The sequence below is a fragment of the Propithecus coquereli genome, unplaced genomic scaffold, assembly GCF_000956105.1.
Source record: "Propithecus coquereli isolate 6110/MARCELLA unplaced genomic scaffold, Pcoq_1.0 Scaffold74, whole genome shotgun sequence".
NCBI classification, from domain to species: Eukaryota; Metazoa; Chordata; class Mammalia; order Primates; family Indriidae; genus Propithecus; species Propithecus coquereli.
In genome coordinates, this window is record NW_012153507.1 from 6247079 (window position 1) to 6261447 (window position 14369).

A 14369-nucleotide genomic window follows, 5' to 3' on the forward strand; every position below is an offset into this window, starting at 1 on the left:
CTTGGAAGTAGAGACTGGGCTCTCACCAGATACCAAACTTGATAGTGCCTTGGTCTTAGACTTCCCAGCCTCCAGAACTGTGAGAGATAAATTTTTAAGTTTATAAAATTATCCAGTCTTGGGTATTTCGTTAAAGCAGCCTGAATGAAGACAGCAGGTGTGTCTAACTGATCAGGACATGCCAGGAAGTCCAAGCATAGTGCTTTGTATACAGTAGGTATCAACCACTAAATGAGGGTTTATTGAACACCCATTCCACTGAGCAGGAAGGGGCATAATAATGAGAAAAGCAGTTTCTGGTTCCAATATGCTTGTAATCCAGTGACAGAAACAAGCAATGAAAGCACAGTGAAAAAAATGTTATACTAATAAAATTTCCCACAAAGAACTTTAGAAACACATAAGAAAAAACAACAAACTGCCTCAGTGGGAGTGAGGTAAGCGATGTTGCTGAAAACAATGTAAAGTAGCATTTGTCACTAGATACTAGTCTGCACACAATAAATAGGTAAGGGGATTAAAAAATACTTAAGAAACAATGGTGATATAGCACCTCTTGTATACTCCTGGATAGAGCTGGAACGCATTCTACTAAGTGAGGTATCGCAAGAATGGAAAGACAAACACCACATGTACTCACCATCAAATTGGTATTAACTGATCAACACATAAATGCACATATAAGAATAATATCTATTGGATGTTGGGCAGGGGGGAGGGGGGAGGAGGAAGGAGGGAACGGGTATTTGCATACACAAAGAGTGCAATGCGCACCACCCGAATGGACATATTTGAAACTTGGACTTGGGGGGGGGGCATGGGCAACATATGTAACCTAAACGTCTGTAACCCATAATATGCTGAAATAAAAAAAAGATACTTTTCATGGCCAGTGAGGCAGAGTTATAAACATTATATTCATAAAAAGGCTCTGATGGATGCAGAGTGTGGACCTGAAACCTAGGTCTTCTGACTCTAGGACATCCGTTCTTTCCACAACATAATACAACACCTTATTATGTAAAAAATTGGAAGCATATGTATTTATTTAAAAAAATTGGACACATAGTTGAGTCAATGTAGGCAACAGAACTGAAGATATATTTTTTTCACTATAATTATGCATTTTTTTATTTCAGAGTTTTACGGGGGTGCACACATTTTGTTTACACAATTTGCTTTTGTACAGTTTGAGTCAAAGTTGTAAGTGTGCCTTTCATTCAGTTAGTGTGCATTGTACCCGTTAGGTGTGAATTTACTCATCCCCTCCTCCCACCTCCAACCTACTTGATTTCCCTTGAGTTTTCATTCCATATGTGTGCATACGTGTTGATCGATTTGTTCCAATTTAGTATTGAGTACATGTGACATTTGTTTTTCCATTGTTGTGATACTTCATTAGGAAGAACAGTCTCTAGTTCCATCCAGGTTGTTACAAAAGATACTAGGTCACCATTTTTTTTTAATGGCTGAGTAGAGCTCCATGGTATACATATACCACATTTTATTAATCCACTCATGTATGGATGGACATTTGGGTTGTTTTCACATCTTTGCAATTGTGAATTGTGCTGCTATAAACATTCGAGTACGAGTATTCCTTTGGGTAGATACCTAGTAGTGAGACTACTGGATCAAATGGTGAGTTTAGCTCTTTGAGGTATCCCCATACTACTTTCCACAGATATTGTGCTAGTTTGCAGTCCCACCAGCAGTGTATGAGTGTTCCTATCTCTCCACATCCATGCCAATGTTTATTCTTAACAGAAAATGCATTACTAGAAGGAGGCACAAAATAAAAGAATCTTAAATCCTGCCTATTATCAACTATCAGCCATCACCCAAGATAATAGTATAGAAGATACGTATAGGCATGAAACCAGAGAAGCTCCCTGGAAGCTGGGGGAAAGAATAGTTTCCTCAAAGGAGGTCTAGTAGGAAATAATATTTTTTCTCTTTTTAGCCTTTTTTAATGAATTGAATGATTAAAGAATTGTACCTCTGAACTACTGCTGACTGCTGCCACTGTTTGTTTTGTTCTATTTTTTTTTTTTATTTATAGTATTATCCTGGAGGTGCCATGGTGTGTGTAAATGAAGAATACTTTTATGTTTCTCACCCCAAACAGGGCACAGATATTTCTGACAAACTCATTTTTTCTTCATAGTGATTAGAGAGAAGTTGATCCTGTGGAGAAAACCAGCAACCAGAGAGAACTGGATTAGCACATTCAGATTACAGAGGTGAGAGTTATGCATGACCTATGGCCATGACCAGCATTCTAAAGACCATATTGGATGAAAGCAAAGGCTTTAGTATAAATTGAATAATAAAGACTAAAGTTTCAAGGACTAAACCAGTCTTTTCCAACTTAATGTTTTCTTAAAAATTTTTATTTCGTACATAATTTTCACCTTTCCTTCAAGATTATGATACAGTTTTCTTTTGGAGAAATCTGTCACTATTGGGTATCCTTATCTTGCTGGGAAGATTTTGTCCAGTGTTATTTTCTGTAGGTTCTATTATAAAAATGATAGGGTTTTTTTTTTATTTTTTAAACATAAAATAACCACGTTTAATATTCTTTTAAGAAGTCTCTTGCTCCATCCCAGAAATTTGGATATGCTTTCTTAAAAATCACGCCCATTCTCCCTGACCTCTCACATACCTAGTTGAAAATGCTTGGACAAAACTTTGAAATTATTGGAAATGAAGACTTTGCAATAAAAGTGCTGATGCAAGACATGAACATCTAATTGCAGAACTGACTGCACAGGACAGAGTTGTGAGGTTGTTTAATGCAACGAGGACACACATTGCTTAGGGATGAATGTCTCTTTATAAAGAGAGTCAATGTATTAAGAAATGTTTCTGCCCACTGCTCTGCGTAGAGCATCCTTGACCTCCTTGTTCCTGAGGCTATAAACAACAGGGTTCAGCAGAGGAGTGATGATGGTGTAGGTCACTGAGAGAAGGAGGTCTTGTTCTACAGAATTTTCTGACTTGGGCTTGAGATAGGCAATGGAGGCACAGCCGTAGTGGACAATGACCACAGTGAGGTGGGAGGCACAGGTGGCAAAGGTCTTTTTCCGGCCTTCAGCTGAGGCAATCTTGAGGATAGTGGAGATTATGAGGACATAGGAGATGAAGACCAGGCCCATGGGGACCAGGATTGCAAATGAACTGACAACAAAGTTTATTATCTCATTGATAGTGGTATCAATACAGGAGAGTTTCATGACAGGGAGTATGTCACAGAAGAAATGACCAACCACCCTGTAACAAAAGGGTAAGGTAAATATGGATGTCACTTGGACAGCTGCCATGGCGAGGCCAATGCCAAAGGCTCCACACATCAGCTGCACACACACCTTCTTGCTCATGATGACTGTGTATCTCAGGGGGGTGCAGATGGCCACATAGCGGTCATACCCCATTGCCGTGAGCAAGAAGCAGTTGTTGATGGCCAAGGTAACAAAGAAGAACATTTGGGTGGTACAACCTGCTAGGGAGATTGGCTGGTTCTGGGCTACAAGGCTGGAGAGCATCCGTGGAATGATGACCAGTGTATACATTGTCTCTGAGCTAGCCAGTATGTTCAGGAAGAAGTACATGGGAGTGTGCAGGTGATGATCAATGTGGATGATGGTCACAATGATGACATTACCAGCTAAGATTAATGTGTACAGGATGAGAAAAACCACAAAGAGGGTGATCTGGTGTTCATGGAATCTAGAGAATCCCAGGAAAACAAACTCTGTCACCTCTGTGAGGTTCTTTCTGTGCATTCTTCAATGTAATGTCTGAAAGCAATGCAGAGAGTCAACATGGAGAAATGCCCATCATGACATGGATTCTAGAACAGGGATAGAAAAACAGACATAGAGTAACCCCCCCCCCCAAAAGTCAATTTCTTTACTCTACAATCAAGAGCATGTTAGTTTATGTTACATGGCTACTTCCCTCACTTCTCCCTTTTCTGTTTTTGCTGTTTCCTCAATCTTCTCTTAAGCATCTGGCCAAGGAATCACCAATATCACCAATATGTGCAATTACAGGCTGTATCTTTTCAGAGTGTCATCATGAATATGTTATTTTTGTAGTGCACAAAGGCTTTTTGCTTTATGATATGTTTGCCACAGTGGACCTTTCTCATGCAGTCTGGCTTTGCCATGTCGCTCTCGTTGGGAAAGTGTGCATAGCTGGGACAACAAAATGGGGGTGGGAGAGTTGCACTTACTGAGCTAGAACCACTGGTGGATAGCTTCTGATAACAGTGTAGTCACAGGGAGCTGACCTTCGGGAACACTTCAATAGGCATGAAAAGGAAATGGTACAGGGGAGACAAACCATTGGCAAACTTGATTTGTTTTGAAAGTATTAATAGGGACTTGGGAGGTGGGGACAAGTAAACTAGGGAGAGAAGGGGAAGTTGTTGGAAAAGAGAGAAGAGATCCAGCAACACAACAGAAGGTTAGACCTTAAATAAAAGAAATAATTGATTTCTTTTTGGCAGAGGGAATTTTAAGAATGAAGAGGTGTAATATTTGATTTAAAATTGTTTTCTAAATTATATTGAGATGTAAACTCCCTGAAGAGCTCCACACCTTCATTTAAAGCTTCCGTATGTGTAATCTTCAGTTAGGGTGTTTGGGAAGTGGAGTGAATTGGATGATGGCACAGTGCAGAGAAAGGCACCACGTGCAAGGGACAAAATCCAGAGTGAGGAACAGAAACTCTTTGCCAGTAATGACTGGAAGAAATACAAGGCCCTCTCCTGCTCAGTCTTCCCCTTGAAAGCACACACAATATTTCCCAGAAATTTGGTGAGGAAGCCTGAGATTGCCACCATATATCAAATGGAGGTTTGAACCATTTTACTTAAAGAACAAGTTAACACCTGCAGGCTGGAGATTTGGATACATTTAGGGAACTGCCACTAAGAATCTGGAACATATTATGGGGATTCTGGAGAATACTCCGTTATGGAAAATAAGGAGGCAAACATTTCAAGTAGAAGTGACTGTGTCACTAATAATTAAAGTAATTTACATTGAAAGACTGCCAAGATACCAGTCAGATAGGCAAAAATTAAAGAGAGTGCCAGTGCAACTCTAAGCAGCTTTTTAGAAAGGATGGGGTAGAGCTATGACTATGTAAATTTAAATTAATTAAAATTAAAGAGAATTAAAAATTCAGGTCATTAGTCACACTGGCCACATTTCAAGTGCTAAAAAGCTATATGAAACTAATGGCTACCATATTGGACAGCACAGCTATCAGATATTTTCTTCCTTGGTGAAAGTTCTGTTGGAATATGCTGTGAGGGTGCCTTACTATGGACGGATGTGTGGAATACATTAAATAACAACAAAAAAGCTCTTCAAAGAACAATAATATGGTGTGCTGCCATATGGTTAAGAATATTTGTGTGCATGTGTGAATGTTCATACATGTGGGAAAAAATCTGAAAGAATATGCACCTGATGTTATCATAGGTTAACTGTTAGGTTGTGGTGGGTGTGAGATTGTAGGGGTCTGGTACTTTTTACCCTATCATATTTACCATGGTGATTATGACTCTTATATTTAAAATATTTTAATTTTTAGCATAAAATTATGGCTTATAAATAGTTTGGAGAAGTCAAGAAGGAGGATGACTGGGAACAGATTAGATTCAACAGGGAGGCTGCCAATGATCTTATTGGACAGAGTTCCAGCAAAGTCTTGGGCTGGAAAGGCTGATCGCATGAAATAGAAAAAGAATTTTGTTGCTATGTTAGGTTGCTATCTTAGGACATTTTCCTTTTCCTGATGAGCCTATGGCAATGAGTAACAAAATGTGGTTAAAGAGATACTGAGCCAGGAAAATTGTGGACATGTTTGGAGTAGAGAAAAGGAAGAAAATGCAAAACTGAACTGAGGCAAAAGGGGGAAAAAAATTCCTGGAATCTTTAATTTAGGAGCTGAAAAGTGCTGCTTTCACCCAAAATTAGCCACTGCTTTGTTGTAAATGTTTTGTGTAAATATGGATTTACCTTCTTTGAATAAATTACAAAGATACAGACAGGATGTTAATGGCCCACTAGATGCAGGGAAAGTGGGCCAGGGGGATTAAAAAAAAGGAAAAAGAAGTAAGTTTATTGCTTCTGGAACACATTTGAATTAGATTGAATGGGCAATAAAAGAATATCTTAAGACAAGATATTCTTAAAACTTGGGGAAACAAACACAAAAAGGAAGGTCAGATCAGGACGTAGGAGAAAGAACAGCCTCTTCAAACCAATGCTCTTTCCATATTGTTTAGTACTTATTTGGAGGACAGGTGTGTGTTGGCTGGAGGAAGGGTAAAGCCACACCATCCAGAGGGCCTGTCCCTTCTCCTGTCTGAGGAGCTCAGCTGCAGGGGAACGTCCAACACTCTGTTTAGCCAAAGCCAACAAATAAACAAATAAAAGAGCCCTGCAGTAATTGGGATTCGTCCTCCATAGAGTACATTTTAGTGGCCATCTACACCTCCTAGAGTAGCTGTCATCCACTCACCCTGATTTTTCCAAATATTCTTCCCAACCACGTTGCTCTCCCTTAGAAGAGTTCTATTATGTTTTTTATTCCATTTTGTTATCTATCCAGGGATGTTTTATAGTCCCTTATAGATTAAGGGCAATTGCCTGGTAGTCTCACATTTTAACCAGTCCCTTTACGAGGTGAAGAAGCAATCTAAAATTGTTACTGTGAGAAATTTATGGCTTAAATGTCAAATACAGGGTTGTTACTGTCCCTGAAAGTGAGGGAGAGAGACCCCCATGGAAGAGATGGGGAAATCTGAGATGCAGGAGGGAAGTACATTGTTAGTCCTCCTTCGAGCAGTGAGCGCCAACGTTCACCTTGGGAAGGGAGAAGAGGTCACAGGGGTACCAACGAGTCAAAGAAGCGTGTAGAATGGGTGGTTTGGTTCCACCAGTGGAGGTTGGCTGGGGTGAGTTCTCAGTGGTTAGCATGGATCTCAGTGAATTTAGGGGCTGTTTTAGCAACAGATGGCTATCTACTGGTTTTTTTTTTTTCCCTATTGGTTGCTTTTTTCAGTCTTTGCCCAGCCAGAAGTGAGTGCAGCTGAGCACAGTAGCAGCAGCCCTTCCACTACCCCAATCTGGGCCTCCTCTGTGGCTGCACCCTAAGGGAGATTCTGTGTAAGGAACACACCAGTGGATAATCTCAAAAGCGTGCTATGGAACCAAAAGGAGCTTTCAAAATGATTTATACATTCTAGAAGGATAAAAACCCTGTGGGAGAGTAAAAATACTGAAATGTGCTCACGCATCAAAATCTTAGTCATGAAGTCAATATTCCTACTAGAGGAAAAAGCAAAATAAAGTGGAGAGGAAAACACAATTTGAGGATGTAAAGGAAATATAACACCATTTGCAAAGGGAAGTAATTATTATAAAAATCATGGATGCCCAATATATTAATATTTCAATCTTTATAAGAGAATTAGTGCCCAGAAACAATCCACGTTTTAAAAAATTAAAACATGCAAAGTAGGCTAAGCCTGTTTTATTATATTTTGTGTGTAAAGGAATTGTGCAGTTAAAAAATAAAGATACTGCCTTTTTGCCAGAGTTTCCTTTCCTTTTCTTTTTTTCCTTTCCTTTTCTTTTTTTCCTTTTTCTTTTCCTTTTTTAAATAAAATAAATCTAAGGAGTCAGGAATGAAGGAGTCAACTTCTTAAGAAACTGATGATTATAAGAACAATTTGGATAAATAAGAGAATCATGACTTTTCTTTGGGATAGAAGCCTCCTCAGACCCAAAAGAGTCCACCCTCCTTCTTGAGTTTGTGGAATATATCTGTGTTCTTCTTTGGTCTTAGAACATGCCAGGCAATTGTGACTCATTTACCAAAGATCACTGCAATTCCAGGAAATCTGAGTGTCATTTTTTTGGAAAAAGAAATAACAGAATTTTGGTGTCTTTCAAAGCTCAGCCTTATTAGGTTCTAGGACAGCCTTATTAGATTATTAGATCACTTACATTTCACTGGTCTTTGGCTGAAGCACAAGGTGACATTCACACTGGGTCCTTCTGGCCCTTTTGGTATTGCCTTTAGAAGAGCTGTCCCCTTAAACTCTGCGGTTAGGAAGAGACTCTCAGAGGAGAAGTTTTGTTGTCTAGCTCTTGTCTCCTGGGTTAATTTGCCAAGAGACTCACCATGTCTCCCATGGGTCTTCAGGGAATCAGAATCAAGAAATGAGCCAGGGGATCTCATTACAAGTGGATCACACTAGGAATACTGGGCAAGCTTGGTCTCACATGGCTTGCTACTTATTTCCCTTCCCAGGAAAAATAGCTCAACTCAGTTGAAGATATGTTGAATGTCACAATTGCACAATGTTTTGTCCTTTTGAATTCCTGTTAGCATTTTGTCCTTAGTTACTATCAGCCAAAAATCACCTCTATTAAAGTCAAATGTGGTGTCTCTCTGTGTACCTAGAAAGAGCTTACCTCATTTGATTTATTAGCAGGGGCTTGCATGGGTTGTCAGGTAAGGATTAGCTTTGGGGGCAGGGACTAAATACGGAGCATGATGAGTATTTCTTTTTATTTGTAGGAATATACCAAGAAATTAAGACAGATGATTAAAGTCATTATCATTCTAGCTAACAGTCACTGAGCACTTGCACTATGCCAGAACACGAACTGAGTGGGTGCTTCGTGCACATTGTCATATCGAATCCTCACGGGAACCCTGAGAGGCTATGGTGAGAAGCTGTAGCTAGAGGTCTAGGTGAAGTGCTTAGTGTTTGTCTTTGGCCTCTCACTCTAGACACAGCAGTATGAACCCCTCACAGACTGTGGGCCTCAGTGCCATGTATCAGTAGCATTAGATTAGCTTTGTTCTGGATCCTGAGGTTTATGTCACATGAGGCATGAGCCTTTACCAGCACTCAGAATGGATAGCGGAGCCTGTAGACATCTCCTATGTTGAACTCAGAAAAGAGTGTTCATAGTCAGACAAAACAAAATAGAAAATTCTGGAATATAAATGGAGTTTAGTGTATAATCAGCAATTTAGTCCTCTCAAGATAAGGATTAAAGGTAATTCAGGCCATGTTTCACTTTTCCTTCTGTTCTTCAAATGATCTTGGACACTTACTCTTTCTAAACAATAGAAAGTCTGAGGAATACCTAAAAAGTTTCCACATTTTTTTTCAAATGTAACTATATATTGATCCTCTTTAGTGCAGATAAGATAAATGTCTTTTTATTCTCATCCCAATTCACGTCTAAGCTAAGGCATATCCCAAACTAAGAAACCTTATTGCTTTAACCTCAGACTTCTGCCCAGAGTCTGCCACATAAAACCTGTAGAGAACTATTAATAACTGCAAGCCCTCTTATTCAGGAAAATCCTCTGTGGTCTTCTCTGGTAAAACCAGTCCTTGAACCATGCAGCTAAATGTTCCTACCTGTTTTTCTGCACCTACGCAAATTAGAGTCAGATCCTTATGGGCACAAGATAGAGGCTCAAAAATTGCTTTTCATATTACAGATGACTCCTTATTTTAGCTCTTCATTGTACATCTTATGTACTGCTTATTCCTAGGCTCTTCCAGCTTTAGTGACAAATATGGGGAAGGTGGCAATTATCAAGGTAGTTATTGAATCAATACCCAACTATGTTCCTGGGTTATCAGGCCTTCCAGATCCTTCCATGTTCCTTATAGATTCTGGGTCACTCAAGTAGTTTCCTCTATGACTTTGCTGCTTTCTTTGTTGTGACAATCACTGTATCTGAGAAAAATGCTCAAATAAAGTTATCAGAAATCCCATTTCTATTTTAAGTGATGTTCAAATGGACTCTGCTTTATTCATTTTTGAATAAGCCATTGATATGATAGATATCAGATAATAAAAATAGTATACACAGATCCACTCAAATGAAGAATTGACAAGGAAATGACTAAGAGCCATCTCTATGATTCTTATATCTCTTGGCCAGAACAAGGTGCACAGAGAGGACAGAAGGTGGGGATAGGAGAGAACTTCTCCAAAGAACTTCTTTGGAGAGAGATGTCGCTTTGGTGTTATTGCTGCTTTGAGGAAGAAGTGAGTTATGTTCCTGATACCTTGAGAAGATGATTATTGGTCTTCCTTCTTCCTTCACCTCAAGCCCATTGAGGGGGCTTCCATAGAATCACTCAGAAAGCTTAAAATATGCTCCTTGCTAGTGGGAGACTCATATGACTTGAAAAAGCCACAACCACTGCAGAAGCAGAAAAGTGTGGTCTACATTAAGACCATCCTGGACTCCTAGAATTTATAGGGACAAAGCATGCATGAGTGTTTCTTTTGGATGAAATGTGAGCCACACAGAAAAAAGAGCTGACATGTAGCCATCTTTGATTCTATCCAAAACAGCCATCTTGAAGGACAGAGGGTTCAGAAGAACAAGAAATTAAACATGAACAGTAGATACTAAGACATATGCAAGAAGTTACAAATGATCACCAAGAATAAATGATACCTCCAACTCAGATGGAGTTGGAAATGGGAGTATGACATCAACCTGAGATAGAAGGAAGCCTGAAGATGTGAGGGATGGGTTGCAACACAGGCTGATTATTATTAGGAGGAATCCATATTTAGGTCACACTGATTTATTAGAATATAAACTCCAAAAAAGCAAGCACCATGATTATTTCACTCAATCTTATATTTTTGGTATCTGGCAAAGTGCTCAATATATAGTTGAATGAATGGATGACACCACTTGAAAATACACTGGCTTCATTTCTAAAACTTGTTTTAAATTCCTTGGCAAAGGGACTATTAAATGTTAAATGCAAACAACACATTCATATGTTCTTGGTGGAAATATCTGTTAAAAAAGGATAGATCTTTCCAGACCCAAGAATAGGTCTTTCTAGTACTCACAGTACAAGTTTATGGAATGGTGGTTAATATTAAGGAAGCATAAAACAAGCCCTAACTTAAGAGATGAAAATTGGAAACTAATAATTTCCCACATTGCTAAAATGCCTACCTAACCAATTCGATGTTCTAAATGATTTCTACCTGTCTTAGTCCATTTTGTGTTGCTGTAAAAGAATACCTGAGACTGTGTAATTTATTAATATAAAGAAAAGAGGTTTGTTTAGCTCACGGTTCTGCAGGCTGAGAAGTTCAAGGACAAGGCATCGACAAGGGCTTTCATGCTGTGTCACAACATGGCAGAGAAGGTCAAAGGGGATGCAGGTGTGTGCAAAGAGAGGGAAACCTGAGGGACACCCTGGCTTTATAACAACCCACTCTGGCGGGAACTAATCCGTTCCCACATGAATTAACGCAGTCTTGCAAGAGCGAGAACTCATTGAGTACTGTGGGACTGGCACCAAGGTATTCGTGAGGGAATCTGACCCCGTAGCCCAAACACATTCCACTAGACTCCACCTCCCAAAACCAACGCATTGAGGATCAAAGGTCGACATGAGCTTTGGTGGGGGCAAACACACCGTATCCAAACCATAGCACTACCTCGCTGGAAATGAGGTTGAAAGGTTCTTAGGAAGTCCCTGTTCTTCCATTTAAATACCTCAGCAAATCTTCCCAGGTTCTCTCTGCTCCTCTCTCCTTCAACCCCATTGCCCCATATGAAATTCCTAGGTTGTATCCCACTTCTCTGTATCTGGTGCCTGCCTCTTTGTCCACTATGAGTAAATGGCCTTATGAGTTTTAAATAATAGCTTTGGTTATCATTCTGGAGCTGTCCTGGATGCTCTCTGTCTGATTTCCCTGGCTTTTCATTATCAGTGGGAAAAGCCTGCCTTATTTCCCATATGCAGCCTAAACTCCCTTTGGGGTCCTTGCTTCTCTGGGAAGGACACTCATATCTATTGAGGGTGTACCAGGCACCGTGCACTGTGCTTTTCATAATCGTAAAAATAACTACTAATGATAATATCTGACAATTATTTTGCAGCATTATAATTAGGATGCCACTTGCTGTGCTAAAAGTTGTATCAGCAATACGTTTCAGGGTATTCTGTGTGTATTCTCTGTGTATATTTCAGAGAGAGTAAGTGGGACCTGATTGTGGAGGGCAATGTCACATCAAAAGGTTTAAATTATAACCTGCAAGAAGTGGAGCTCCATGGAAGGACTTTAAAGAGGTGATTCATGTGAGTAATATTTGGAGTATAATATTTTCTTGATGACATCAGGGCAACATTATGAAAATCAAGCACTGTACAGCAGCCCTCAGATTTTTAAGATATAAAGTCATGCTTGTCTTCACACAAAATGATCCCAGTCTCTTACATATTTTCAGTTTTTAGTCCTACTTCTGGTTTTTTTTTTTTCCCTCCGTCTCATTACTTGTCGTCAAATTCTCAACTATTGCTTATGTATCTCATTACAGTTGTTTCCCTGCTGCAAGATCCCACCTTTTTTTTTTTATCATGATGAATTATCTTTTTTTTTTTTATTATTATTATTCCAGGGTTTTGTGAGGGTACAAACATTGTAGTTACACTTTATGTCCACTTTTTTTTTTTGATTGATTTGTAGCTGGAAAAACAAAAAGATGGATTTGGATTGCAATGCTATGCATATTTTGAATTGTTATTAAAATGATTGTTAGTAGCTTGTAAGTGCTGTCACTGTCCACCCATTGCGTGCTCTGACTTTGTGCTCTACCTTTCTAGTTACTTAAAGGGTTTCCCTCCCCATATTTTACAATCTGATTTTTCTGGATAATGAAACACCAATTACCAAATAAGTAGATATAAGAGAATGTGTATGGGACTATGACAAGCACTAAACAAATGCAGGCAGCATAATATAATATTTATTTTTATTTGGCAGACAAAGAAGAAAGAGCTGCAGGTGTGGATCTAGTAGTATCCAGTTGCTTTGAGGAGACCTCTTAGATGTTTTCATTTCATTTTTTTTTTCATTTTCAAGCCCTCTTGATTCAAGATCTCAAATCCACACCATAGGTTTGATGACGACATATCCTTTTATTTCATAGTTCAGAGCCCGCCAGTTCAGGATATTCGGATTGAGGGAGGAACCCTGATAAACCAACAGGATCTCTTCTGGCGGTAGCACAGAGTCCCACATGTACACATCCCCAAGCTCTCCCACGAAGGACTGGCTCTTATCAAATCCACCCCCGTAGGTATCCTGCTCCTGCCCCAGGACGATCTTGGGGTGAGCTCCCACAGAGTAACCCTGCTTCAGACCCTTTTTCACCAAAGGCTTCCCATTTACCCAAAATTCAGAAATGCCTGAGGAGGACTCCCAGCTAACACAGATGTGCACCGGGGCCGGGTACTCTTCGACAGCTTTCCATGTAACTTTGGCTTTCCCAATGTATAAACTGTACTCTCCATGTTTTTCTTTATAAATTAGTAGTTCATTATCCTTGCCCTGGGTGTTGTAGGAGAAGAGGCTGTACTGACGGGAGAGGTCACTGAAGGCTCGAAAACACAAGGTAAAGTTCTCTAGAGGTTTCTTCAGCTGTGTAATCAAGCTCACGTGATCACTAGAAGATTCTCTGGGGAACACAAACACCTTCCCACTGAGGTCTGCGGGATAAAGAAAGAAATGAAATGACCTTCACCATAAATGCAGGAAAAAATATCCCAGTTTCAACCTCTTTTCTCACCCATGCTCCTTGACTATCCCATGACCTCCCTACCTGTCTCAGCAAAGGCTCCCAGGAGGCTGGTGAGGACAGAGGCCCAAAGCAGCAGCTTGTTCATGTTCTTGGCGTGGGGCTGTTATAGCAGCAGTAGTGACTAGGATTAGGGTAGCAGGCAACCCAGTGGCTGTTCACCAACCTTCTGAGATTCATGCTCTAAGACCTCAGCTATTCAGGGTTTATATGCACCTTGGGAGAGGATGGGGGTTGGGGAGCACCAATAATGTGTGAGTGATTTTCCAGGCCTGCCCCCTGGTGCCAGCAATCAGAGCTGCTGATGGGGGAAGGGGTGATGAGGCCCTGGGCTGGAAAATCAATGGGAGTTATTTATTAGACACGAGTGACAGCTAGAGCTCCAAATCTTGTGACCCAGAGTTTGTTGCTGGGAAGAGAGTGATGGTTGCAGAGCTGTAGGCTCTGGATGGGATGAGCGCCAGGCTGGCCACATCAGGAGGGTCTCGCTCCTTTCTCCAGGGCCCCGTCTGTCTGACAGCTCTGTGCTCTGCCAGGAGCTCAGGCCTCTGATGGTCCAACACCTTTTCTTCCTTTCATAGTTCTGTCAACTAGTCTTCTGTTTATAGGATATTCTGGAATTCTGCTTTCTGTTGAAAATCCTAAAAATTCCTATCACCTTTGATTAATTTGATATTGAGTAATATATC

General features: G+C 40.1%; 2 protein-coding genes across 2 annotated transcripts; both read right to left on the reverse strand.

Annotated features, from left to right (window-relative positions):
• Positions 1-2858: 2858 nt before the first annotated feature.
• Positions 2859-3788, reverse strand: LOC105824463 (putative olfactory receptor 10J6). The gene has a single exon (XM_012661900.1). It carries the CDS (start codon positions 3786-3788, stop codon positions 2859-2861), a length of 930 nt encoding a protein of 309 aa, XP_012517354.1.
• Positions 3789-12945: 9157 nt separating this feature from the next.
• Positions 12946-13860, reverse strand: APCS (amyloid P component, serum). The gene is made up of 2 exons (XM_012661866.1): positions 13705-13860; positions 12946-13591 (listed from the first exon to the last, which is right to left on the reverse strand). The coding sequence occupies exons 1-2, from the start codon at positions 13766-13768 to the stop codon at positions 12984-12986; spliced, it is 672 nt and encodes a 223-aa protein (XP_012517320.1). The 5' UTR covers positions 13769-13860; the 3' UTR covers positions 12946-12983.
• Positions 13861-14369: the final 509 nt, after the last annotated feature.